The 25435-nt window shown below is 51.0% G+C and overlaps 10 protein-coding genes across 10 annotated transcripts; 5 read left to right on the forward strand and 5 right to left on the reverse strand.

The window, feature by feature from the left end:
* Positions 1–149: 149 nt before the first annotated feature.
* Positions 150–1530, reverse strand: BO85DRAFT_447868 (urea carboxylase-associated family protein). The gene is made up of 2 exons (XM_025659801.1): positions 565–1530; positions 150–513 (listed from the first exon to the last, which is right to left on the reverse strand). Exons 1-2 carry the CDS (start codon positions 1301–1303, stop codon positions 314–316), a joined length of 939 nt encoding a protein of 312 aa, XP_025517929.1. The 5' UTR covers positions 1304–1530; the 3' UTR covers positions 150–313.
* Positions 1531–1796: 266 nt separating this feature from the next.
* On the forward strand, positions 1797–5845 carry BO85DRAFT_417717 (GTPase BMS1). The gene is made up of 4 exons (XM_025657783.1): positions 1797–1940; positions 2018–2088; positions 2155–2244; positions 2311–5845. Exons 1-4 carry the CDS (start codon positions 1883–1885, stop codon positions 5626–5628), a joined length of 3537 nt encoding a protein of 1178 aa, XP_025517930.1. The 5' UTR covers positions 1797–1882; the 3' UTR covers positions 5629–5845.
* On the reverse strand, positions 5691–6347 carry BO85DRAFT_256333 (uncharacterized protein). Its single transcript, XM_025654982.1, has one exon. It carries the CDS (start codon positions 6220–6222, stop codon positions 5752–5754), a length of 471 nt encoding a protein of 156 aa, XP_025517931.1. The 5' UTR covers positions 6223–6347; the 3' UTR covers positions 5691–5751.
* Positions 6348–6798: 451 nt separating this feature from the next.
* Positions 6799–8113, forward strand: BO85DRAFT_367820 (uncharacterized protein; the record flags this gene model as incomplete). Its single annotated transcript, XM_025655836.1, has 2 exons — positions 6799–7092; positions 7154–8113. 2 exons carry the CDS (start codon positions 6799–6801, stop codon positions 8111–8113), a joined length of 1254 nt encoding a protein of 417 aa, XP_025517932.1.
* Positions 8114–8597: 484 nt separating this feature from the next.
* Positions 8598–9333, forward strand: BO85DRAFT_367735 (putative lactoylglutathione lyase (Glo1); the record flags this gene model as incomplete). The annotated part of the gene is made up of 2 exons (XM_025655831.1): positions 8598–9215; positions 9271–9333. The coding sequence occupies 2 exons, from the start codon at positions 8598–8600 to the stop codon at positions 9331–9333; spliced, it is 681 nt and encodes a 226-aa protein (XP_025517933.1).
* A 906-nt stretch (positions 9334–10239) lies between these two features.
* Positions 10240–11381, forward strand: BO85DRAFT_467634 (TNT domain-containing protein). The gene is made up of 2 exons (XM_025662201.1): positions 10240–10417; positions 10535–11381. The coding sequence occupies exons 1-2, from the start codon at positions 10349–10351 to the stop codon at positions 11186–11188; spliced, it is 723 nt and encodes a 240-aa protein (XP_025517934.1). The 5' UTR covers positions 10240–10348; the 3' UTR covers positions 11189–11381.
* A 457-nt stretch (positions 11382–11838) lies between these two features.
* Positions 11839–13198, forward strand: BO85DRAFT_511136 (TNT domain-containing protein). Its single transcript, XM_025664573.1, has 2 exons — positions 11839–12309; positions 12381–13198. The coding sequence occupies exons 1-2, from the start codon at positions 12244–12246 to the stop codon at positions 13083–13085; spliced, it is 771 nt and encodes a 256-aa protein (XP_025517935.1). The 5' UTR covers positions 11839–12243; the 3' UTR covers positions 13086–13198.
* A 175-nt stretch (positions 13199–13373) lies between these two features.
* On the reverse strand, positions 13374–16427 carry BO85DRAFT_394079 (CCCH zinc finger and RRM domain protein). Its single transcript, XM_025656909.1, has 5 exons — positions 16124–16427; positions 15922–16040; positions 15205–15849; positions 14122–15137; positions 13374–14060 (listed from the first exon to the last, which is right to left on the reverse strand). The coding sequence occupies exons 1-5, from the start codon at positions 16186–16188 to the stop codon at positions 13707–13709; spliced, it is 2199 nt and encodes a 732-aa protein (XP_025517936.1). The 5' UTR covers positions 16189–16427; the 3' UTR covers positions 13374–13706.
* Positions 16428–16608: 181 nt separating this feature from the next.
* On the reverse strand, positions 16609–19942 carry BO85DRAFT_447873 (elongation factor 2). Its single transcript, XM_025659802.1, has 6 exons — positions 19877–19942; positions 19736–19751; positions 19550–19607; positions 18816–19471; positions 16981–18759; positions 16609–16918 (listed from the first exon to the last, which is right to left on the reverse strand). The coding sequence occupies exons 1-6, from the start codon at positions 19882–19884 to the stop codon at positions 16901–16903; spliced, it is 2535 nt and encodes an 844-aa protein (XP_025517937.1). The 5' UTR covers positions 19885–19942; the 3' UTR covers positions 16609–16900.
* Positions 19943–24024: 4082 nt separating this feature from the next.
* On the reverse strand, positions 24025–24906 carry BO85DRAFT_256411 (uncharacterized protein). The gene has a single exon (XM_025654983.1). It carries the CDS (start codon positions 24630–24632, stop codon positions 24126–24128), a length of 507 nt encoding a protein of 168 aa, XP_025517938.1. The 5' UTR covers positions 24633–24906; the 3' UTR covers positions 24025–24125.
* Between the last annotated feature and the right edge of the window lie 529 nt (positions 24907–25435).

Here is a 25435-nt window from a genome sequence, read left to right on the forward strand (position 1 = left end):
ATACTACTACTACTACATATGTTGGGACGCATATCTTTATCTGCTCTCCAGATAGACCCGATACAACGTTCTAAATTTATCTGTAGTTATTGCGTTGAAGGCCTACGCCAACAAAAATCCCGTCTTGAAAGCAAGATACTGGTAAACCATTCTGAGTAGGATACCTCGACCGACTTGTAGACCTCGGTATTGCCGGAAGTTGGTGCTATTTATATGAATTGCTTTGAATAGCCATTCGGTTCGACATGGTACTATACGAACACTCTGGTCGTCAGGGTATATCATACATCATACTATATATCCTCCACGACACCTATAGCCCAACATAACCAGATCCGTCATCCTCCCTCTGTGGCATCTTCATACCGTGCATACCAGCATACTTGGGGCTTACAGGCTCCTTCCAGCCCTCAAGCACCTTGGAATCCGCCAACTTATACAGTTCAACGCCCAGTGGACGTGTGGTAGCCCCCATGTCTGCCTTCTCCTCCCAGCCCCAGTTTGACAGATCACCTACGACCAAGTATCAGTATCTAATCTTCATGATTGCCAGATAAAACTCACCTCCAGGACATGCCGACAGTGCGCAGAGTACATCAACTTCAGCGAAGAACTCAAAGTACTCTCCCGGCTTTGCAGGAGAAGTCTCCATAAAGTACTTTCCTTCCTCATCGAGTCCCGTCACCTGGAAGACATTGAGCACGTCATGCACGTCAAGCTCTGTCAGACCATACGGAGCAACAGCACGGGTCAGGTTAGAGTGGCAGTGGAAGTCGAAGCTTTCCCCACCCATGACCAGATTCACATAAGGATCACAACGGGTACCAAGAAGGTCGTGCACGCGCCCTCCGAACTGCGTTGTGCCGAAGCCCTTTCCTTCTTTTCGCTTGCCATCCTCATCCAAAACTTCGTGAAGTTGCCCACCTGCTAGCGAATCACCTGTAATGGTAATTAGAGGGCGCAAGTATGGCAGGTTCGACCACAGGCGGTCACCAACCGAGACATGGGAGGCGTGGATCTGACGAGTGCGCGCTGCCCAGAGTCTTTCGCGAGGGTTATTCGCATTCCATATGTTAAGATCACCCACTTGAGGACCCTTCGGCGTGGTGAGACGGCAGATGTGCCCGGCTGGTACTACCCAAGCTTGGCCCGAGCATGGACGAATAGTGAAGGATGACTCTAGAGTTCGTTTGGAGGACTCGGAAGCTGTTTCCGAGATGTTTCGGTACAGCTTTGAGGTAGCATGGACTCCAGAATCAGCAGGAGCTGTATAAGCTGGAGGGGGACGACGCGGAGCAGCCATTGTGGATGTGTCTGGTTGAAGCAGTAGTCTTAAGGTAATATATTTGGCGGTTCGAGATGACCAGTGTACGCGACCAATGCGAGAGGAATGTACATCTTAGCCCACGCCAGGGGCAGTGAACCTATGCTTTAATAGTACACGACTACCTCGGGATGCCTGCCGATGATCGCAGCGTTCCTTATCGTATTCTGCCCCATACAGCCCCGCTTTGGGGTCCCAGTTCGGGTCCTCTCATGGCCATCACGACGTATTGACACCGGGCCGATATGGGAGGGTTGAGCCCTTATCGAATTCGACCGGGCCGGACGATAACTTGATCGCAGAACTGATCTCATTAGTAATTCGTTGCCTGGGGCAGCAATGTTCCTGTTCCGCCTTTTGCCCCCATTTTCTCCGGCGGGAAGATCTCGGCTCGGAAAAAACACCCTCCGGCGAAAGAAAATGGAAATAATAATTTTGGCCGAGCTACTGGACAACGGAAGCAGCTCGCCGATTGCTCGACTTTTTGGTGAAAGCTTTTATCTTTTCACGAGCCGGGGAGAGATTTCTTGAGGGGTCTACAGACCTCGTATATTCAAGATGGAGGAGCAATCCAACAGGGCGCATCGCCCTGCCAAAGAGAAAAAGAAGTACGACGGTATGTAGTACTTCTTCAAAGTCGGATTCGCCGCTTTTTCAAGAAAATGGTCGACTAACAGATGTATCACAACTTAGGCCCGAATCCGAAGGCTTTCGCGTTCTCGAACCCTGGCAAATCGAATAAGGCCGGCGCAAGATCTCACGATGTATGCGCTACTACCCTCTTCATAATCCCGTACGCAACGGTCACTGATGCTCATTCTGCCGCATAGATCAAAGAGAAGAGACTCCATGTGCCTCTTGTTGATCGCCTGCCCGAGGAGGCTCCGCCGCTCGTGGTGGCTATTGTTGGCCCACCGGGGGTATGTATCTTTACCAATGATGCCACTGTCAAGATTGCAACATGCTAATACCTTCGCTGCTTCCAGGTTGGAAAAACGACCCTTATCAAGTCCTTGATCCGTCGATACACAAAGCAGACCCTCAGTACCCCCAAGGGACCGTTGACTGTTGTAACCTCAAAACGGCGCCGCCTTACCTTCCTAGAATGCCCCTCCGACTCCCTCGCCAGCATGGTCGATGTGGCTAAGATCGCGGATATTGTGCTTCTGATGATCGACGGAAACTATGGCTTCGAGATGGAGACTATGGAGTTCTTGAACGTTTTGGGCTCTCACGGTATGCCCGGAAATGTGTTCGGTATCCTGACCCACTTGGACCTTTTCAAAAAGCAGAGCACCCTGCGTGCTGCCAAGAAACGCCTCAAGCATCGTTTCTGGAGCGAGCTGTACAACGGTGCCAAGCTTTTCTACCTTTCCGGAGTCGTCAATGGCCGCTACCCCGACCGTGAAGTACACAACTTGTCCCGCTTCTTGTCTGTCATGAAGAACCCGAGACCGCTCATCTGGCGCAACTCTCACCCTTATGCCCTCGCAGATCGATTCCTCGACATCACGCCGCCTACCCAGATTGAAGAAAACCCGAAGTGTGATCGGACGATAGCGCTCTATGGATACCTACGAGGCACCAACTTCCCGGCTTCTGGTGCGCGCGTGCATGTTCCTGGTGTGGGTGACTTAACTGTTTCTGGCATCGAGTCTCTCCCTGACCCATGCCCAACACCTTATATGGATCAGCAGTTGGCTAAAGCCACCGGCAAGAATAGCAAGCGCAGGCTGGGAGAGAAGCAGAAGTTGCTTTTTGCTCCTATGTCCGACGTCGGTGGTGTCTTGGTTGACAAGGATGCTGTTTACATCGATGTGAAGACCTCGAACTTTGATCGTGGCGATGAATCGGACGATGAGGAGCGTGGTCTGGGAGAGCAATTGGTCGTCGGTCTTCAAGGAGAGCGTAAACTTCTGGGTGAGGCAGACAGTGGTGTTCGTTTGTTCCGCGGCGGTGGTGCCATCGGAAAGGCAGATGACGAGGATGAAGCTGTCGGCAGGAAGCACAAGAGAAACGTTCGATTCCTGGACGGCGAACAGGACAATCAGGATGCGGCGGACGATGATGAAGGCTTCGAAAGTGAAGAGGGCGAAGAGGACGAGGAGGACATGGAGCAAGATGAGGAAGAGGACCTGAGCGGTGATGAGGAAGAGGTCGACGCTTCCGCACCGCCAGATTTCGAGGCCAACTTCAAGGAAAGACAAAACGGCAATGCTCATCAGAAAGAGGACGACATCGCTTTTGCCGACAGTGACTCCGACCTTGGTTCCATCTCGTCAGTAGAGGATCAGGTCCTCGATAGCGACGAGGATGACGAAGACGAAGACGGTGAAGATGATGGCGAGGTCCGTTGGAAGGACAACATGCTTGCCAATGCGAAGGCCCTCCATTCGAAGCGTCCTAAGTACCGTGTCCCTGACTTGTCACGCATGCTTTATGATGAAACCATCCCACCTGCAGATGTGATCCGCCGATGGAGTGGTAAGGAGGAGGCCGACGGCGACGACGATGAAGAGCCTGAAGAGGACGAAGACGCTTTCTTCAGGAAGACAAATGTTGAGGAAGAAGAGGCTGCGGAGTACCGTGCTGTTCCTGAGTACGACTACGCCAAACTAGAAGCCAAATGGCAAGATGCGGACATGATTGAATCCCTGCGGCAACGCTTCGTCAGTGCCAAACTGTCTGGTGGCGACGATGATGATTCGGATGTCGATGATGCATTTGATGAGGATGACGAGGGTGACGGAGAGTTTGAAGACTTGGAGACTGGTGAAGCTTTCGACGGGTTCTCTGACGAAGAAGGCGCCGACGATGATGAAGCTGCAGAGGCCGAAGGCCCCGTCGATTTGGATGCAGAGCGAGAACGTAATGCGAAGAAGAAGGAAGAATTGAGGCTGCGCTTTGAGGAAGAAGACCGTGAAGGATTCGCTAACTCCAAGGACAACTCCCGGCAGGCCGGTGGTGGAGATGAAGAATTCGGAGAGGACGAGTGGTACGATATGCAGAAGGCCAAGCTCCAGAAGCAGATCGACATCAACCGTGCTGAATTCGATATGCTTGACCCGGCCTCGAGGGCCCGTGCGGAAGGTTTCAAGGCTGGTACTTATGCACGTATCGTGCTTGAGAACGTTCCTTGCGAATTCGCAACCAAGTTCAACCCCCGCTTCCCTGTGATTGTGGGTGGACTGGCCCCGACTGAAGACAGATTCGGTTATGTGCAGATCCGCATCAAGAGGCATCGTTGGCATAAGAAGATCCTGAAGAGCAACGACCCTCTTATCTTCTCTCTCGGTTGGCGCCGCTTCCAGTCCCTGCCGATATACAGCACTTCGGACAGTCGAACCCGTAACCGCATGCTCAAGTACACTCCCGAACACATGCACTGCTTTGGTACCTTCTACGGGCCTCTTGTTGCACCTAACACCGGTTTCTGCTGTCTGCAATCATTCTCGAACAAGACCCCGGGCTTCCGCATCGCTGCTACAGGTGTCGTACTGAGCGTCGACGAGCACACGGAGATTGTCAAGAAGCTTAAGCTGACTGGTGTACCCTACAAGATCTTCAAGAACACCGCTTTCATCAAGGACATGTTCAACTCGTCTATTGAAATCGCCAAATTTGAAGGAGCTTCCATCCGGACTGTATCTGGTATTCGTGGTCAGATCAAACGCGCTCTCAGCAAGCCCGAGGGTTACTTCCGTGCTACCTTCGAGGACAAGATTCTCATGAGTGATATCGTCTTCCTTCGCGCATGGTACCCGATCAAGCCCCACCGCTTCTACAACCCTGTCACCAACTTGCTGGATCTGGACGAGGACGGTGTCGGTGACAACGGCTGGAAGGCTATGCGTCTCACTGGTGAAGTCCGTCGTGAAAAAGGAATTCCTACTCCTATGAACAAGGACTCAGCTTACCGCGCCATTGAGCGCCCTGAGCGTCACTTCAACCCTCTTCGTGTGCCACGCCAGCTGGCGGCTGACCTTCCCTTCAAGTCCCAGATCACGAAGATGAAGGGTCGGAAGGACAAGACCTACATGCAGAAGCGTGCTGTGGTCCTGGGTGGTGAAGAGAAGAAGGCACGAGATCTCATGCAGAAGCTTAATACCATGCGCAACGAGAAGCAGGCCAAGCGTGCGGCCAAGCAGGAGGAACGGCGCCAGGTGTATCGTGCGAAGGTTGCGGAGGGTCTGGAAAAGAAGGCCGAGCGGGAGAAGAGAGAACGGGATGAATACTGGCGCCGAGAAGGTAAGAAGCGCAAGAACCAGGACAGTGAAGGTGGCGGGGGTAAGAAGCGCAAGTAAGGCAACGCTTCCTGCAACGGCATGTTTTTGGGATCTCTACCGGATGTTAAAAGTTTACTGTGAATATGGTCGATGTGTATCTATCTACATGTTGCATGGTGGATGGCGTTGAATCTTACCCGACTATAGCGTCGGACTTCTTATTTCTCTTATTGGATTATTGTTTTTATGTGGATATATTGATGCTCTATACCAGGAATAGACTGAGTTGGTGTTGACTTTTACATTTCTGTGGCTGCCTGAAAATGGTGCCTGAACCATGCGGTGGAAGTAACCCCACGTGACCGCGCCGCGCAACGCGTCTTGTCTCGTCGCTCGTTGCTGTGCTGGTCCTGGAAGATCTTCCCCATGTTGCCCTGCGCCCACCAGCGCAGTGAACGCTAGCTCTGCATTCAATTTGTTCTCCATGTAGGCGAATCCTCGTCTACATATGGCATCCCTCCTCATCCTTCCCTCGCGCCCCTCAAGCCGATCCATCAGGCATCGGGATTGACGTGCGGAGACCAACAACGTGCTTTTGCTAGTACTTAGTCCCGCCTTGCACGTGTGGATTCTTCGAACGCCATCCCTTGCAGCAAACAGCTTCTCAGGCATTTTGTCTCAGTGGACTGAGTGCTCCTGACAGCTCCGCTTCGGACCTTCCCGTGTCCAACAACGTCAGAAGCGGGCGGTGATCTGCCTCTATTTGACGCTAGACGCCAGGCCGTTTGAGAGCCCTCGTGATTGTTTACCCTCTGCCTCCTCTGCTGCCATCGGAGGAATGTGCAAACGCCACACCCGAGAGCTTATTGAGATTCCTCAGAAGACCTGCAGTGTCAGGTTTCCGCCGCTCATTTTATCAGTATGAGTGGATCGTCGCGGTTAGACGGACGCCCACATGTGCAGAACCCCCAACCCCAAATTGCGTCGCGGAATCTTGCAGAAGCCACCGAACACCACAGCCGCCCAGCTGGGAGCCGCCATCATGACACCATAGATCATAGAAACAGTCGTGTTGGCGTATCGCCACCTAAGCCGGAGTCGTCCATGGCGGTTCACATAACATCAGAGCCACCATCGGATCAGCCGGCATCTAATTCCAATAGACACTTACCACAGTCTTCGGTCCCGACGGGTCTGCCGCCTGTCGCGCAAGGAAAGCACTTCGAATACAACAGAACGCAAGAAATAATGCACCACCAAATATCGTCAGAACCCACGGGGACGAGTATACGCGCGTCCACTGGTGGGCAACAGATCAGGTCTGAGCCATTGGCGTCCACCATTCGAAAGAGCCATAGTCCCTCTATGACGGTACCGGGAAGCCCACCCAAACATAACGCCCCATCGAAGAGGACTGCAGCTGGGATCTCCAAACACCTTGTCGATGCCCCTGGAGCGGACCACCCTTCCGAAGTAGACAGTCCCGATCGACGTCGCTCTCATAGTATTGGCTCCCTATCGCGTGAGAGCAGGATTGCAGCGGTAAGGCTTACTCCTTACATCAATTTCGGCGACTTGTATGTGAATTCTAATGTCAAATTAGTTGTCCGTTCACCTGCGAACGCGGTTATCGTATGCTGCCGCCAAGGTTGAGAAGAGTAGGAAGATCCATGGCGTCCATGCTCATTCCTTATCGCCTAGTACAGAATCTCTCGCTAAGGTTGGACTGTTGCCCGCCTTCAGCGAGATAGAGGCTCAGCGTTTGGGAGAAAATAGCTCACCAGATGGAACCACAATGTCTGCGCCGGATCCACCCTCAACAACCAGTTTCTACACCCCGAGCGGCCCTGGGCGGTTGTCTCCTGTGGCCCAATCCGCCGATGCCTCGCCACCCTCACACCTCGATCTGCCAAAATCCCATCCCCGTCCAAAACTCGCACCCCCTGCAGATATTGCAAGTGGAAGCCGCAGTCGCCGTCGACGTCCCAACCCCAATGAGCCGCTGCACCACCCGAAAGTTTCTGTGTCACTGCATCGCAGACATCGCTCTTACCAAGAGGTTGGCGTGTCCAGGCCAGCTGCAAATTCAGAGAAGGTGCAGGTCCCTGGGACTCCTCCTCTTGGCCCAATGCGTCAGGCTTCTTATAACGGTACGGTTGGTCATCAAAACCACAATCGAAATAGCGCTATGGAACAGGACGCTATCGAAACTCTGCTTTTCATGTCCAGTCCTGGACATTCGGGCTATCACTCAAGCTCCCAGCATTCCCAACGTCAACGAAATATATTTCAGAGCAGCCACGATTCCAGAAGCTCAGCCTCTCGAGTGCCCCATAGCCAAGACTCTCAAGTCAGTAATCCCCATGGTCGACCTATGCCAGTTTCAAACGATCAAGGGATTGGTCTAGAATTGCACGCTGGAGACGAGATCGACCGGATTCTGGATCAAATGGACAGTGACAGCGATGACGAAGTCAAGTTTGCTTCGACCCAGTCCAGCTTTACGGACCATGGCTCTAAGCAACCTGACAGCTCTCAAGAGCATAACCGACGAGGTGGATGAGAGGCATTCGGACACAGCCCTTGGTGTTCAGCCTGCCTGCCTTTCTAAGCTCACATGTACGCTCAAAATGGCAGTCATCAACAGGACAGGGGCAACATTTGCCCTGGTTTGCATATACTCTTTGGTACCCGAACCTGAAGAATCGCTATTGGAGTCGGACTTAGATTGGGTCAAATATCTGGTTCAGGCCAGCCCTAGATTACTCTTACAATTGCGATTACTATATCCTCAGACGAGAGGAACGGTCGTGGCGTTCTCAACGTCATGTTTCCATGGTCCACTAATGCCACTATCTGCTCAAACAGGTCATTATTCGGTCATACTTGGAGAATCTCCCACCATTGTGCTCCTTAATTCCTATAAGGGGCTTCGCTACGTAGAGCATCCCGCGCGCATTGGTTCTATTGCTGGTACAGGTTTCCTCCGACTTGCGCGCAAACTACTTGCGCTCTTCCAAGCTACAATCTTTCGTCACGCCAAAGAAATGGATGAAGCAACTCCTTCCGCATCTCAATCATCCCCTTTCGAGGCTGGCATCTATCTTCCTGGGGGTCATAACACCGACCCGCCTCTGACAACCGACACGGTCGGTTACCGTTTGAATCACTTTATGCTCCGCATCCGAGATCCTCAGCGCACTCTGCATTTCTACGTCGATCTCATGGGCATGCGCACCATTTTCACCATGAACGCCGGCCCTTTCACCATGTACTATCTTGGCTATCCCCCCACTCCTAGCGACCGCGCTGACCTTTCTGCCTGGGCCTACCGAGTCGCCAAGGTCCGTGAACTCACCCAGACCATCGGGCTGCTGGAGTTTTACCATACTCATGGGACTGAGAAGGATAAAGAGTTTAGGGTGTCTACAGGGAACTTGCCTCCTAACTTGGGATTTGGCCATCTAGGTTTCACTGTCCCGGATGTTCCTGCGGCTGTCGAGCGACTGAGGGGGGATGGTGTACACGTGCTGAAAGAGGTTGGGGATAGTTCCAGGGGCAGTGTTCCTCTCAGTGCTTGGGAAGAGCATCGCGGCTTGGGGACGGGGGATATACATCCAAAGTTCAAGGAGATTTACGATCAGATTGCGTGTGTGGCTGATCCGGTGGGCAGACCTGACTCAATCAATCACAGTACCCAAGTTATTGACGGTTGCTTAGGATGGATACATGGTTGAACTTGTTCCGCAGAACATGCAGGATCAATGGGCCCGGTATAGTTGATTGCATTGGGAAGTGAATAATGTAACTTGAACCTGTGTGTTATAGCAACTCCAAAGCACCTTGGAGAATAACTCTCAGCCCTGAAAGCCAAGCCACAAATTCCATTCCACAACAAGTACTCCGCGGGACTTTCTATCCGTTCCCCCTTTCAACGGTAATCCTTGACTAGCTCGTCTCTCCACGCTTCCACTGTAAGTCTTTTTCGTATTCCAAATGATAAATGAATACAGCAATGCCCTCCACTCATGAAGCAATCAATCCCTCCCAGGCAACTCACCTACTGGACAGTAGTATACCTCTCAATAGGCCCTCAAATCTACCAGTACCACAACTGCTTTCTTCACTCAGCTTGGCCTGAACAAGCCTCACACGCGCCCCTTTCCCCTCCCTCTCTCTCTCCCAGCTAAGCCAAGCCCAAGCCCGCCAACAGCTACGCATCGGCCCTTCCGTCCTATTCCCCGCATACTTCCTGTCGAGTTCTTTCCATATTGGGTCTAGCAGATATTTGTCATATTAGGGTAGGAGTAGTACCAGGGCTATCTAAATGGATGAGTAGATGATAATCAGTGCTGCTAGGGTTCTCGTTCGTTCTTGTGGCTGTATAGGGGGGGGGGGGTACAATCTGTCTCAATTTACCCAATATATTTGATACCAAAGCCAAATACAATTGAAGCTTTATGCAGCACTCATTATGTAGTACTTAGTCCTTAGTACTTAGGCGTTTCCTGGCTTGGGTGTATCTACATTCTCGTAGCTCAGTATATAGCATTCCATCCATATGGTAAGGAATGGTGTCTAGGTATGTCCTTCAATCCATCTCTCGATTTCTCCCCCCCCCCCTTTCTTGGGTGTATAGTGAGCATAGTTGTGGGTGATACGATGGATGGAAAACAAAATGATATATAAGTCAGTATTACCATCTCAAGGATATAGTCTTCAGTCTTTCAGATAGGTCATACAAATTAACTGGCCTCCAGCTCGTCGCAGTACCTACTAGTAGTACCTAGTAATCACGATGGTTATCCTTGCCCGAGTCTCACTACTTCTTGTCCCGTTACTGGGGACTTTGTCTCATGCAATTCAGGTACGGAGTCCCAATTCAACCCTTCTCTCTCATCATACCATGGATGTATATACATAGTAAAGAGAGTGGGGAAGCGGAGAAGCACGTACACTAACACCACCCCCCATCCTCCGACAGGCCGAAGACTATCCCTCAACCTGCGTCGATGCCTGCGACGGCATAGAGCCGGATCCGACCGACACGAATTATTACTGCGACTACTGCATCTGCAAGAACAAATTGCTAGGATGGTCCAATTTCCAACCGACCGACAACTTCACCGACATGTTCACCGACTGGGTTCCGCTGGGCGGCCTCTGTCCGAAAGATTGGCTCTGTACCTGGGCGAACTGGACCGACAATGGATTCAACCCCACTTATAGCAAACTTGTCTATCCACCCAACAATGGCTTCAATGGCTGTCCTAAGAATGTGAGTCTAGGGGTTGGCACCTTAGTGGACCGCTTTGGCACGCAAAATGGCAGTTATCTCGCCCCGGCGGACGCTCCGTACGCACAGCGCTCCATCGGGCCAAGCAGTCTGAACAAGTACAATGGTAGTACCATGTACAACTACTGGAGATTCAATGTGACTGAGGAGTTTGTGGCTTTGGGTGGGGAGATCCTGCCGTGGTATGGTCAACCTGGAGGTGGCTGGCAGTGGTATGCAAATGTAACCCAGTTGCAAATTGACGGCAAGCTTAAGTTGGTCGGGGCGACGACTTTTGAGGTTAATGAAGCTTGGGAGGCTGCTGGGCCGATGGAGAGAGTCTATGGTCTTCAGGATTATTAGGTAGTAGCTGAGTAGCTGAAGTGTAGTGTTGGCGATGGGGATTGTGTATTGCACGGGCCCTGTTCCTTGGGCAGCGGAGTCAGTAGGTGTCGGAGGACTGGGGTGTATGTGCCGTTACTAGTATTGAAATCAAAACAACTTCTATAGAGTCAATAATTAGCTGGAGTAACTTTGCAGGTAGACAAGGGGGTAGACGAGATATAGTAGTATGACCACAATAACCTTGCAATAGCTTCAGAAATAAGATCCAAGCCCTAAGCAGGCGTAACTAGCCTTAGGCATACAATGAAACACTAACGATATTAGTGAACGAATGGATCTTCAGGCTTTGCTGGCCCAAAGCCAACAACAACATCAACATCAACATCAACAACAAAATTCATGAAAAGTGATTCTCTCCTTCCGGTAGAGGATCAAAAAGCTCCGCGGGGATCGGCAAATAGATACCGAACGAACCCTGCCGTACTCCATGCCATACACCCGGGCTTACCGATGCCGATACTTACTCTTCATAAATTGGCAGATGACTTGAAGCATTTCTGCGATCTACTTTGGCTCTTACTCGTACGAGTAAGTAGTTGCAGTTAGGAACATATTTCTTCGTGGAGTTCGGGTGAATATGGCTAGCAGATCATTGCAGTCAGACATGCCTTTCTCCTGTCTCACACACCAGCTCCCACTTCCTCCACGGTTTCCCTGTAGATTGGCTGTTCTCTTTGCCTCGGTAAGTAATTCCGGTGTCACACTAAAGGGATGGAAATGGTATACGTCAGGTGAGTAGTAGCTATTTACCAAGTATAGTAGATGCTGACTGGTGATATGCATACCGACATTGGCATTGGTATGGGTGGTAGTATGAATACACAATGGCTGACTGCATCCCTTGCGAAGTAGTAAAAGTTGAGGATCGTGAAGACATGGATTTTTCATAGGTGTATAAAGGCTGCAGAAAGCAGCGGACTACGGGTCTTGCTTTTCGACCTCAAGCTCGTCTACTTCGTTCCAATTTGATTCGCATTGCTTCAGAAACCATACAATTCGACTTGCCAACAATCATGGTGTGTATATCTCGTGCGCTGCTCATGCTCCCATTCCTGGGCTCTGTAGCGTATGCGCAGGAAGTAAGTGTATAGTACAAGCGACTGCCAATAGGTATATGATGTCTTGAACATGCTCACGCTAATTCACCTAGGCTGCGAACGTCGACGAGATCGGGATCGTGTGCCCCAACATGTGCGGTGACATAACGCCGGATCCGGCCATCGCCGCCCAGAAGAAATTCTATTGTAAAGAGTGTGTCTGCGAGAACAGGCTACTGGGTCTGGACAATCCCAAGTTTGGGGGCAATTGGACCGAGATATTCAAGGGCTGGGATTGGTATGGCGGCTTGTGTCCTCGCGACTGGCTCTTCAAGTGGGGACACTGGGATGTGGAGCCCTGGCAGGACCTAGAGTATCCGCCGAATGATGGATTCAAAACCGGCTCTCTACCAGGAGGACCTCGCGTTGGCAGCTGTGTGGACCGCTTCGGCAGTCCTTATGGTGGTTTTCTGGCCCCTCTGGGCACCAAGTACAGCGCACGAGCTATCCCGCCGAAGAACCTGATTAAGTATCCGAATAGCCCGCAGTTCAACTACTATGTTTATAAGGTGAAGCAGCCGTTAATTGCCCAGAAAGGGGATATTGCTCCGTGGTTCGGTCAACCTGGGGGTGGCACACAGTATTATGTGGCTAGCGGCCTGGAGAACTTGGTAAAATATGGCGTTCTTGAACCCACCAACGTCGAAGAGTGTCCTAAGGATGGCGTTGTGGAATGGGATGAAGGAGCAGATGCTCCTAGCTTGGAGGCATGGGAGAGTCTGGAGCCGGCGCAAGGGGACCCAATGTTCTATCATTGAGCGAGGCATAGGCGTTTGAGGGCTGTTGCTGGATGATGAAATTGCATCATTTGGCAATTCCTCTGAAGGACTTGCCTCGAATAGAGGTATATATGCCATGGTACGGAGATAAGGGAGGAACCAATGACGGATGGACGAGGATTTCTTTTGTATGCTCATCGGAATAGTAGTTAGAAGTAGTTGCAATAATCATAATACAACATTCTCGTGATGGCCGTACTTGGTCCTAGTCATATAGGATGGTGGCTACATCTGAATATATTATCATCAAGATATGCAACCAGCATTAAAAAAGAATCATCACCCATCAGTTGCATCTGCAGAGTCACATAACTATCGTACAAGCCTAAAGGCCAGAGAAATTCGAGCCAGGTACATACATACATATACATATACATATACATACCCAGCAGAGTCTATCACATCAAAGCAAATAAGGATCAAAGAAAAAGACACCGACGACTACTTTATGCAACGAGACAAGAAAGAAACCATTTTCCCTTCCCCAGAAGACGCCAGGAGTATGAAATAAGTGCAGACGTATCTTTCTATCAAAACATCCATCCGTCCATCCCATCATGAGCATAAGTTACACTCGAAAGTAGGTAGGTAGGATCTACTCTACTCCACTCCCCAACTGTCATCCACCTCTGCCACATCGTAGTCCACATCATGCGGGCCGTCCTTGCGTGCTCCGCTCTGTTCCGGTAACATGGATGGCCCCGATGCGTTGTCCATTACCATGTCCTCGTCTGACCCTGTCTTGTTGGTATCCGAGCCAGGGCCGGATGTTGCGCCGCTGGCGGGGAGGGTGATAGGGGGGTTAGGGACCCAAGTGAGCTGGACTTGGCCTACCGAGGGAATGTCTCGGGTTCCAAACATGAACTTCTCGGCTAGGTAGCGTTCCTTGAAGGCTACGATGACTGAGTCGGGTTGGTCTGGGTTGGGCTCGATGGATTCGTATTCGCCGACGCCCTGGTATACTGGGTTAGCTTTGAAAGCGTAAATAGGGTAGAACTGGAGGCGGGAAACTTACAATGAGGTATTGTCTCAAGGCCTCGTCCTTCTCAGAGTTGGCCTCCACACCGGAGACAGCCACCCTACGGGGTCGGTTGTCGAGACGTAGAACACCACCTCTGCCGCGAGCAGCGCCGCCACGACCACGATATCCACCGCGGAAGGACGGGTCGTAACCACGGCCCCGGGGCGGGAATCCACCACGAGCACCGAAGCCTCTTCCGCGACCGCGGTAGGAGTACGGTGCGCTCGCACCAGCACCGTTGGGGTCGATACCAAGACTCTTCGCTTCGGCTTCAAGAGCGGCCAGCTGTGCACGAAGCTGCTGGGTCTGGTCACTGGCATTCTCCTGTGACACACCCGCTTCGTCGGCCGGAGAGGCGCTGCCATCACCGCCTTCTTTTGCGCCAAGCTTTTGCATCAGACGAAGCTTCTCTTCCTGCTGCTTCTTAAGGAGCTCGTCGCGCTGTCGCTCGAGGGCTTGTTTTGCTTCCTCAGTCTCCTTGCGCTTCTTCAATTTCTCCTCGTGCGCCCGTTGAGCTTCCTCTTGCTGTCTCTCGAACTCTTCGCGGTTGAAGGCTGGACCCTCGTTCATGGCGTCGCCGGCAGGAGACCGATGGTCACCATTCCGATCACCCTTGGGCTTATGCCAGTAGACTTTGACGAATCGGTTATCAAAGATCACCTTGGGACTAGACCATGCCCGTTTAGCAGCTGCGTGGTTATCGTAGGTAATCAAGGCCAGTCGCCGGTGTGGTTGCAGAGTGATTTCAGTGATCTCGCCATATTGTGAAAAGAACTCTCGGATCGTGGCTTCGTCCATCTTATCATCAGGGATCTGCTCAACGACAATAGTCGTGATCGTCGTATCCTCGTTAGGCCCAGCAGAAGAAAATTCGGAGCGTCGTCCCCTGCCTCCAAAGCCACCTCGGTCCCCACCACGACCGCGGCCACGACCTCTGTCGCTGCCTCGCATAGGTGTATCCGTGCGCCTTTGGAAGTCGGTAATGAGGTTGGAGGACTTTGGATCGTATTCTAAAGAAAAAACCCCATCATTAGCAGAGTTCGTTTAGCGGCCAACGCAATCAATCGGCCAACTCACCATCTTCCTTGGAGGACCCTGGCATGGCATCGTGCTGGTAGGGGCATGTAGCGCCAAGGTAGCAGATACCCTGAGTCTCGTAGAACGGACACCGCTCCGAACTCTTGGGTCCCATCTTGTCCGGCTGCTGGCCGGCACCGGCGCCCGGGGGTGGTATCGGCATCGGAGGCATGCCCGGCATCTGAGGGAAGCCCATGCTCTGTAGAGCCATCATCGCTGCCATCGGATCATTCTGGTCAAAGCCGGGGAACGCAGGAGGCATCACTGGGAATCCCGCTGCACCAGGATGGAACTGTCCCGGACCAGCCGGTCCTGCGCGGCCGCCGTCCCTACCCATCCAATCTCCCCGGCCACCGCCACGTCCCCGGCGAGGGGTCTTGTATGTGCGATGGTGGGGTCCATCGTCGCGCTCCTGATCGGCCTGGAATCCCTCGTGGTAGTTACGCTTGCGATTGAAATTGGAGCCATCGGCTTGCGACTGTGGAATGCCGTAAGGGCCATTTGCTGGGCCGGAGGGAGCTCCAAAGGCCTGCTGCTGTTCCGAAGCTGATCCTGCAGCACCATCATGGGACATCGCGGCGGTTTGAACGGGCTGCGGCTTGGGCGCAAACGTTGTGAAGAGTTCATCGACAAATTGAACGGTGTCTATATATGCAAGAAAAGCCAGTGAGCCAACTGCGCTTTCTCTGCGCAAGCAAGTACCTCAACATGACTAACGTTCTCTCAAGAAGTCTTCCAGATTGTCCACCGAAGCCTTCCGGATCTCCTCATCCGGGGCATCTGTTCGGATAAGCGCCAGGACATAATCGGCGAGCACGTCAGAATCGGCATCCGATCTGGACCGGCGAGTTATTCGTTAGCTCGTGATTCAGCGCAGGGAACGTCGTGGAAAATCAGTCGCCGGGCAGATGAGCCTTACATATCTTCCAGTTTCCTCACTACCCACGACTTCACCTCAGTCGCTTGATCCTCGGTGAGCTGCATGTTGCCGCGCAAGGTTGAAACCGTGGCAGGCGACTGTTGCCGAAAGGAATAGTGCCTCGAAGAGCTTATAGAGACAGCAGGCGTTACTTGGCGGCGCCCGAAAAGAGGTTTGGGTCAGGGATCAAAATCGGCGTCAAAATGCGGATGATGAATATAGTGACAAAATAAAGGCTTGCCGGTAAGTTTGATCAGAGATTTACGCAAATCATAGTGCGATGAAAGAAAGACGTGCGAGGAGATAGCAACAGAGCTTTGCGGACCAAAAAAGCCGGGGAAACGCGAGCGACGCGGATGACAGTCTCCCCACGTGACCTACGCTGGGTGAGCTGCCCGGTTGCCCTACCACATCACGTCACCACCGGTGCTACTAATCTCCTATCTGGCCTACAAGCCAACTACGAGTCTAAAGTGACGATATACTGATAATGAACTTGAAAACCATCATATTTTTTTCATGTCCAATCGAGGGAATAGGAAAGGAGCTATGGAAAATCCCTCGCGGTCGTTAACGTAAAAATGAAGCCATCGCATATGCTCGTGCACAGCTCGATTCTACTTCTCTAAGCGGTCGAAAATCCACATACGACATTAAGCTGTTTTTCTTTTATATCCTCCCCCTCAATGTAGACAGGGTATTGCATTCGTCAATCTCATAAACAGAGGATTCCATCCATCACAAGTTCGAAATTTAGTCGGCTTGTATGGAAGGTTTTTACAGCTTGTCGTAGTACTGTTCATATAGGTTAGCTTCGGATCTCATCGATACAACTTAGTATACGGGGTTCAACTTACGTTCTCGTAGCCGGGAACCTGCTCCTTGAGACCCTTGCGCTTACGCATCTCAGTGACGACCTGACCAGGCTTGGAGGTAGGGTCAAGAGGAGATCCACCAGGGAGGACGGACCAGTGGTCGAAGACAGACTGGGGGAAGGCCTGTCCACCGGTGGCCTGACGAAGCTCGCCGGGGAAACCGAAGGACTCGTTGACGGGCAGGTAGGCCTTGACGTTGAAGAGAGGAGTACCAGGGCGCTGCTCCTCGGTGTAGACGTGACCACGACGGCGGGTAAGGACACCGTAGATACCACCCATGGCCTGCTCGGGGACCTGGATCTCGACGTTGAAGATGGGCTCCAGGATGCCGGGGTCGGCAAGCATGGTAGCAGCATACAGGACACGACGAGCAGTGGGGATGATCTGACCACCACCACGGTGAATAGCATCAGCGTGCAGAGTAACATCAAGGATGTTGAAGCGGATAGAGCGCATGGGCTCCTCAGCGATGGGACCCTCACGGGTGGCCCACTGGAAACCAGAGACGAAAGAGTCCTTGATTTCGTTAAGGTACTGGACGGCCTTGGTCTGGTCAACCAGCAAGTTGGCACCGGTGGTGTCGGGACCGAAGCACCAAATCTTACGGGCATCGGTGACATCCCAGCCGTACTCGTCAGCAAGGAGACGGGCACGAGCCTTGAAATCGTCACGGGGGGTGATCTTGCCAGCCTCAATGGCCAGGGAGACCTCCTCGTCAAGGGGCTGGGCAGTGAGGTACAGACGGTTGTGCTTGTTGGGAGACTTGGACAGAGCAGTCATGCTGGAAGTGCCAGCGACGGTCTCACGGTAGGAGACGACGGGGTCGGAGATACGAAGGGGAACACCAGCGTGGTCCTCCTCGAGATCCTTCAGGCAAATTTCCAGGTGAAGCTCACCAGCACCGGCAACGACGTGCTCACCGGACTCGTTGATCATGGTCAGGACACAAGGGTCAGACTTGGACAGACGCTTAAGACCTTCGACCAGCTTGGGCAGATCCTGGGCGTTCTTGACCTCAACGGAACGCTGGACGACGGGGGAGACGGAGAACTTCATGACCTTCATGTTGTGGGCAGTCTCGGAGGTGGTGAGGGTACCAGACTTGAGCAGGAACTGGTCAACACCGACCAGACCGACGATGTTACCGGCGGGAACATCCTCAATGGGCTCGACGAAACGACCCATCATCAGGATGGTACGCTGGATGTTCTTGACGAACAGGTCCTCCTTCTTGCCAGGGACGTAGTTGGGACCCTGGATACGGACCTTAAGACCGGAGCGGACGGTACCGGAGTAGACACGACCGAAAGCGTAGAAACGACCCTTGTCGGAGGTGGGAACCATCTTGGAGACATAAAGCATCAGAGGAGCCTTGGGGTCACAGTCGCGGATACCGACGGCGCAGTCGTCGTCGGAGGGACCCTCGTAGAGAGTCTCACCACGGTACTTCTGGGCAGTAACGGGGGAGGGAAGGTGGATACAGATCATCTCCAACATGGCATCAGCGGCGGGGAGGAACTTGCGCATGACAGCCTTGAGGAGCTGCTTGCCAGCAAGGTCCTTCTCGTCGTTGGAAAGCTTGACCTCAAGCTTCTCAAGGAGAGTGGGGATCTGGTCCTTCTTGTCGTTGTTGATGGTCTGGAAGATCTTGAAGATGGGGTCCAGAACGAACATGTTGAAGGCACGCTCAACGGGCTTGCCGTTGACCTCGGGCTGGGACTTGGTCCACTTCTTGGTGGCGGGGTTGAAGTAGTTGTCACCCTGTTTTGATTGTTAGCGATGTTCATACAATAGCACGATGATGCATTGCTCCATACCCAGAGACGCTCAAGCATCTTCTTGCGGTCAACACCGAACTTCTTGGCGAACTTGACGGCGAACTGGCGGACGGTGAAAGCCCAGCCGTGGAGACCGGAACCGAAGGCAACGGTACCCTTCTCGGCGTAGACCTGGACATCACCAAGAGCCTTGTCGAAGTAGGTGGCGATGATGACGTTGACGGACTCGATGGTACGAGAGAAGGACTGGTACAGGTCCTCCTTGGAGACCTGGAGCTCGAGCAGAGCACGGTCGACCTTGTTGATGATCAGGACGGGCTTGATACGCTCGGTCAGGGCCTGACGAAGGACAGTCTCGGTCTGGACACAGACACCGGAGACACAGTCGACGACGACCAGGGCACCGTCAGTGACACGCAGAGCAGCAGTGACCTCAGAGGAGAAGTCAACGTGACCGGGGGAATCGATCAGGTTGATCAGGAACTCAGAGCCATCGACCTTCTGGGGGATCTCCTTGAGATCCTCCTCATCGGGGAACTTGGCGTAGAGGGAGATGGCAGTGGACTTGATGGTGATACCACGGTCCTGCTCATCGGGACGGGTGTCCATGTAACGACCCTCACCAGCCTTAGCAGCCGAGATGATACCGGCACGCTGGACCAGGGAGTCGGAAAGGGTGGACTTTCCGTGATCGACTATGGTTGCGAGTCAGCGAGCTAAATTCGAGATACAAATGGCCATCAATGATGCCAAGACCTGGATCAAGTACATACCGTGAGCAATGACGGACATGTTACGGATGTTGGCCGGGCGGTCCATCAGGCCGCGGATCTATTTTCAGCATTAGTACACTTCCATCCTCGTTGACTGATTGCTTTTCCCATAACTGGGCCGGGGTTGCCCTCTTAGGTGTCGAGAAGCAGTCCGATGCAGGTGGGTGCGGGGAACATAGAACGGACCTCTTCGATAGTGAAGCTATAGAGAACATCGTTAGCACGTTATTCCAAGTTTCCAAAAGTATGATGCCGACCCCTCAACCCATCTATGCGATGGTATAGCATCGCCATAGAGATTGACCGGGAGTGTGTGGGTGAACGTACTTAACCATCTTGACTGATTTTTCTCGTCAACTGCCGTAGAGGCGGGGTTTCGTAAAAAAAAGAAAATAAAAAGGAAGAACGACACACAAAGGACCAAGATCGAGAACTAGCTCGACCGAGTGATCAAATAGGACAAGAAAGGCCTATGTGCGCTGCTCCGGGGAAAGAGACAGAGATGGCTTCGCGGAGGAAGGTGAAGGAAGGAAAAAGAGAGAAGAGGGAAGGGAAGAGGGCGGATGGAGAGGAAGAGGGGAAAAGAGGGAAGGAAAGCGAGAGGGCGGCGGGTGGGGACACTTTTTTTTGTGCTGGTGGGATTTTTTCCGATTTCAAATCTGGGATGTGCGTTTTTTCTTGTCGGGCCCCTCGTTTCCTTACCGTTTCACTGCTTAGCGTCGGTTACTTTTCTTACCCTCTCTAGTATCTACTATCTTTCTTCTCTCTTTTTTGTTTTTTCAGTGCCCGCCAGTCCTCGTTATCGTAATGGTTATAAATGAAAGGAAATACTGGGTAATAAGGGTAGATTGTGGATGAGTATCCGTAATGACGGCTGAACTAGTACTACTACTTACTGCACAATTTTAGGACTCATCATCAATACCTTGTCCGATTTCCTCTCTGGGAGCCCGCATTTCCCAGCAAGCACAGACTGACTGGAACTAAGGTAATGGGAGTTGACCATGGTTTATGGGCAAATTACACCTTCCTCTGGAGAGGTCATCCAATGACCAGTTACTATAAGCTTACAGAGCTCATAGCTCCTCTCTTTCCCGTACACGAGCTCTTCTGGTATCTTTAGCCACCTTACTGTAACCTCCAACCTCCCTCTCAACGGTGATCCCGTGTTCAGGTGGGTGGGTGGCAAAGAGTGCTGAAGTGTGCTGATATCATGATCCGTTGTACCAGAGAAGGTCTTTCCCGCCATCCTGAGTGGGTAATTAAGGTATGGAGCTTACCCAATCGCGGCCTAGTTCCACTGGTCAATATCTTCATGTTCATCATCTTGGTCAGCTTGCTTTCAATGGAGAAAACATTGTCAAGTATTCAAGGGAGATTAATAGGAGGGAAATAAAACAGTAAACATGGCAGTCACATCTTAATATTATATGTCTAGCTTGTAATGAAGTTTTATGGGTCTCTACACTGTAGCTGCTTACTGCAGGCTGGTATCGACCCCTCCTTCCTCACCGCCCGGCTGGTCACGGGATGGGGGGAAGCGGAGTTAGGAAATAATGCATTACCGAACGTTACAACAACGTGGTTCGACCAATTTGACAGCGGCAGGCCAATCGCCCGCCCGACTACTCCTGCACACCTGCAATTGCGGTCCGACGTGCCCTTTTGCAGTACACATATGACTAGTCTAGGCTCTTCGGCTCTATCAATCTATCCTAAGGTAGATGATGTGGCATAGTATTGTCTAAGCTACTGCTGAAGCAATTATACCAGTCGGCCTGGTCACGTGGTTAGATCACCAACCACCTGAGAGGATCTGATTTCATAGTCACCCAAGTAACCTTAGAGAGGATAAGCACTCTGAAATGAGCACCTAGGTATCTTTGGCAATTATACGTTGTGGCAAAACTCGCGATTTCGAAGAGAACATAAATATCAATCAGGTTATATACAGAATGAGGCCTGCTTATGCACCTCGATTGTTTACTTGACCGACCCTCGATGGCAGCATTGATATGCAGTGGGTATTATAATTTAAACTATACCGAACATACGACTCCCTTAATCCATAATGGAGTCAGCGCTAGTTATGTTTGCCCTAGGCTCGTTAGTTCACCACAAGCCGGGTTCATCGACAAAAAACAGCCCCATGTTGCCTCAGAAAATCATCGTGAAACACCGTAAAGAATCACACAACAAGCCCACCGACCACTGAGTGTCCTTGTTCTAGCTATGGCGCTGCACGATGATACTGACACGTCCCTCAACATTCCAGTAGGGGAACAGGCGAATCCAGCAATTCTCGTGACAACGAGGCGGTTTGTATTCAGAAAACTGATGAGCTACGGTATATCTGAAGCGGAATCATATAGGGAACAACATCCTATGATGAGGGGGCGTTCGCAGCGGATAATTTAAGTTATATCCTGATGGGCTGACATTCAGTAAATATATAGCTAGAATGGGGATAGGCGCAAATTATAATTTGATCGTACTTGCGTGATCAAGAATGTGCCTCTCAGGCATATAGTGATCCTGGGATGTAGTGCAACATTTTTCAAGATTCCTGCTGGCTCCCCTAAGACCTTACATCTTTCGAGAAACCTATTGTTGGAACTAAAATGTAGCGATGTGCACCCTCAGGAACATGAACTGTTTGTAATTGATATTTAAATGATTTGGTGGACGGTCAGACGGTCCTTGTTTGTGTTCCATCTTTGCGGGTTCGAATGCCCATGCGCTGAGTACGTATGATCATCCGCGTAACAGTTTTTAGCTATCTGTTGTTGGAGTGTTGATTTCCGGATTGATATAAGACAAAGTAGCTAGTGAGAGGTTCATGACACGGCTGTCGGACGTGAAGGGCCTCGCATAGTACGGAATTGATTCCGTTTATATCACTCCAGTCCAGACGACCGATATAAAACAGTCCATTTGTGCTTCACTGCATGTATATTCCTGTCTAATTCGTCTTAAAGCATCATAAATACTTTTAGAGCGTGTGAATGATACCAAGAACAAGCCAAGATCTGTACACTATTGCCTGTGAAAAGGTACATACTTGTATCCATCCTGATACTATTTTATATCATATCATTGGCTGTGTTTTGCTAAATAAAAGCCCATTGTAACAGCTGCAGTATCTCTTATATGGATTTAATGATAAACTGTCTCTGTCTCATGCCTCAGAATATTTCTGTAGGTCATACTTTTCACTCGTCCATGGTTGATTGAACAGTACTATACATTTAGAATCTCTATCTTTCTTAAAGGCAAGGAGCTCCTTTTCCCAGCCCCAATAGTCATTTATATGATTGTAGCTTTTTGCTGCGACATTTCCGTAAAAATCAACAGCGAATGCCATCTGACTGGCAGAGGATCGAATTAGCGAGTGCCATTGGACTTATGGCTACAATTGCCTAAGACTTACTTAAACGCGCCGTCCATATAACGCGGCGCTTCAGATATGCTCCGAGAGAATTAAACTTCTGACTCCTCAGTGTGGACGTTGTGTAGCCGTGCTTGCCAAGCTTGCAGCACTACTGTGCTGCGACAGGTATTGTTTTGGATAAACTGCTCGATGCAAGGAATGAAGTATTGCTCAACTGGGATAGGGTAAGCGTCCTTGATTAAACACCTCCATAGAGGAGACTCGGCAGATACAATGAAGGACGGCAGCCATTGCCTGTTAAAATTACATTCCGGCACGACTATCGCATCCCAAGCTCCAAAGATAGGATTCCCCATGCCGTAAAAGTCTACAGTAGTATCATCACCTATCACGTCCAACCATTCTTCCGTTACGTCCTTTCGACCTCATCCAGTAATGCTCGGCTGTTTGTGGCGCCCGATTAGCAACGTTGTAAAGCAGTCCGAATCCTTCAGATTTGCCCTAGAACTGGGGATGACAATTGGCATATTTCGATCTCACATCGGCACGGGCATAAGGGGTAATAACAAGCTGCAAAATCTTCAGAGAGCTTCAGTTGATGAGAGAGCCAGGTAGGCTTTACGTTTGGTAGGAGCAGGCAGAATATAGAAGCATTCTCATTTTTAAACAGGAAGATTGGAAGACGCCATCGCAAGAGAAAAGGTCTTCCATTAAGAGCAGCTTGAACATGTATCAATGAAGTTCCTACTGCCTTACAATCTCAGAGTGGAAAACAGCTTTCTTCATTTCGAGATCGTTGATTCAGAAAATTGTTAGATTTTGGGCAAGCATTAACCATGAGATCAGGTAAAGATCGAGGCTATTAGGTAGTATTGCATGATCGGCTCAAAAATGGATCTTTCAGCGACAGAGCAAACTCCCGTCAATCGTTGAGCCATGTGCATGGAGTGGTTGGCTATAAGTGACAGCTCAAACTTATACATATCGCCAATTCCATTGCTCTCGTGCCACTAGCACTACTGCTGTATGCCGTTTCATCGATGGCGGTGAAAGTTCGGCGTGGACATACCGAGATGTCTACAAGGTTGACATGATCAATGGAGTACTCTTTACGGCAGCTGCATCGGAAAACTTTTCCTAAGTGAGAGTGTGGTCGGGAACGCAACATGACCACAAGCTATAACCCTAGTCTGCAATAACCGACGGAGTGATCTTCATGATACCCCGCCGTACACATCTCCTCCAGAGTTCGTCCATAGCCGCCTGTCTTCCTCCAGAGTCATTTCTCATAGGGTATGGAGTCTGTGACTTTCTAAGGTTCAGAAACCGACAGAGCGGCTTCCACCCATTCTGACGATGAAACTCCAGCAACCTCTCTGGTGGCACAACTTTGTGAACGTACCTATCGTGTTCCATAAACACTTGCTTGACCTTGTCACCTTTCTCCTCGTTGCAAAAATAGAACCACAGGGCTCTATCATATTCATAGAGCTCTGCCGCCATCCTGTCCGTATACCGAAGTATCGTCCACGAAGGCCGATCGGAATGAAGCGAAGGACCGTGGCTACCATGGACTGGTGCCACCCTTCCACGTCGTGAGTATTCAGGATGACATGGGCTTCTGGATATGTGGCCATTAGTTTGTCGGTGTAAAGACAGCAGGGGTATGCATGATTGCCTGATCCAGGCCATGAGTCATGTCAGCAAATGGGTAAAACCACCAGTGGTTCAATGGAGGTGTCAAAGTGATCTACGTCAAAAGTCACTTGTCAACTGGATAAATTGCTCGAGGCCAATGCGGTGCCCTTTACCATTGAACTTCCGATGTAACGCATTTGTCCGCATTGGCAAATGTCCCAGTTTCATGCGGGCTAGGAAATCATGAGGCTAAAATCCGAGTTGGCATAGCGCGGCGTTAAGTGCTGCACCCCTGTTGAGTGAGAATTTCACTCTGCTGCTATGGTACTATAGAGTTCTTACATTTTGTTCCAGTGCGCCCTAACCGCAACGCTAATACTTTCATTGGTCGTTGACGGCCCGACTCCCTCGTGGTATTCGGACTCTCGGAGAGATAGGCATGATGAGGGATATTTCGTCTTGCATCATGCATTGGTTCCCATTCGCGGACAGATGTCGTCCACGGATATAAACTACTTATGTAGTTAGTTAATTGGGCATCATCACCCACTTTACTCCACCACCCAATCGTGGGCATTCATTGATATGGAATCCACTAAGACTGTAGATTTCATGTATGCTTCTGACTGATGATAGTATCACATGTCTCAATTCTTTTCTTTTTTCCCCCTTTTTTTTACTTTTTCTGCTGCATGATCATGTAGATCGAAGATAACTCGCCGAAATGGTGTGCTGATATTTTGAAAATGCAATGATAAGCAAGGAGCTATCACTCGCGTGCACTGAAGTGGTAGATTCGACGTATAACATACAATAGCCAGAAAGAGGGGCAATGCGATGCCTAGAGAGGCATCTGC

This window comes from Aspergillus piperis (assembly GCF_003184755.1).
Source record: "Aspergillus piperis CBS 112811 unplaced genomic scaffold BO85scaffold_5, whole genome shotgun sequence".
In the NCBI taxonomy this organism is placed as follows: Eukaryota; Fungi; Ascomycota; class Eurotiomycetes; order Eurotiales; family Aspergillaceae; genus Aspergillus; species Aspergillus piperis.

Bases quoted from the DNA above. Each gene is read 5' to 3' on its own strand.
- BO85DRAFT_394079 (XM_025656909.1), bottom strand. From the start codon at position 16,188: ATGCAGCTCACCGAGGATCAAGCGACTGAGGTGAAGTCGTGGGTAGTG. The intron at 16,041-16,123 runs GTAAGGCTCATC...TCGCCGGTCCAG, and splicing joins GTGAGGAAACTGGAAGATAT to ATCGGATGCCGATTCTGACG. The intron at 14,061-14,121 runs GTAAGTTTCCCG...CCAGTATACCAG, and splicing joins CCTTGAGACAATACCTCATT to GGCGTCGGCGAATACGAATC.
- BO85DRAFT_256411 (XM_025654983.1), bottom strand. From the start codon at position 24,632: ATGGCCTGGATCAGGCAATCATGCATACCCCTGCTGTCTTTACACCGA.
- BO85DRAFT_256333 (XM_025654982.1), bottom strand. From the start codon at position 6,222: ATGCCTGAGAAGCTGTTTGCTGCAAGGGATGGCGTTCGAAGAATCCAC.
- BO85DRAFT_417717 (XM_025657783.1), top strand. From the start codon at position 1,883: ATGGAGGAGCAATCCAACAGGGCGCATCGCCCTGCCAAAGAGAAAAAG. The intron at 2,089-2,154 runs GTATGCGCTACT...TCTGCCGCATAG, and splicing joins CCGGCGCAAGATCTCACGAT to ATCAAAGAGAAGAGACTCCA. The intron at 2,245-2,310 runs GTATGTATCTTT...CGCTGCTTCCAG, and splicing joins CTATTGTTGGCCCACCGGGG to GTTGGAAAAACGACCCTTAT.
- BO85DRAFT_447873 (XM_025659802.1), bottom strand. The intron at 19,472-19,549 runs GTATGTACTTGA...TCGCAACCATAG, and splicing joins CATGTCCGTCATTGCTCACG to TCGATCACGGAAAGTCCACC. The intron at 18,760-18,815 runs GTATGGAGCAAT...CAATCAAAACAG, and splicing joins AGATGCTTGAGCGTCTCTGG to GGTGACAACTACTTCAACCC.
- BO85DRAFT_511136 (XM_025664573.1), top strand. From the start codon at position 12,244: ATGGTGTGTATATCTCGTGCGCTGCTCATGCTCCCATTCCTGGGCTCT. The intron at 12,310-12,380 runs GTAAGTGTATAG...TAATTCACCTAG, and splicing joins CTGTAGCGTATGCGCAGGAA to GCTGCGAACGTCGACGAGAT.
- BO85DRAFT_447868 (XM_025659801.1), bottom strand. From the start codon at position 1,303: ATGGCTGCTCCGCGTCGTCCCCCTCCAGCTTATACAGCTCCTGCTGAT. The intron at 514-564 runs GTGAGTTTTATC...ACTTGGTCGTAG, and splicing joins ACTGTCGGCATGTCCTGGAG to GTGATCTGTCAAACTGGGGC.
- BO85DRAFT_467634 (XM_025662201.1), top strand. From the start codon at position 10,349: ATGGTTATCCTTGCCCGAGTCTCACTACTTCTTGTCCCGTTACTGGGG. The intron at 10,418-10,534 runs GTACGGAGTCCC...ATCCTCCGACAG, and splicing joins CTTTGTCTCATGCAATTCAG to GCCGAAGACTATCCCTCAAC.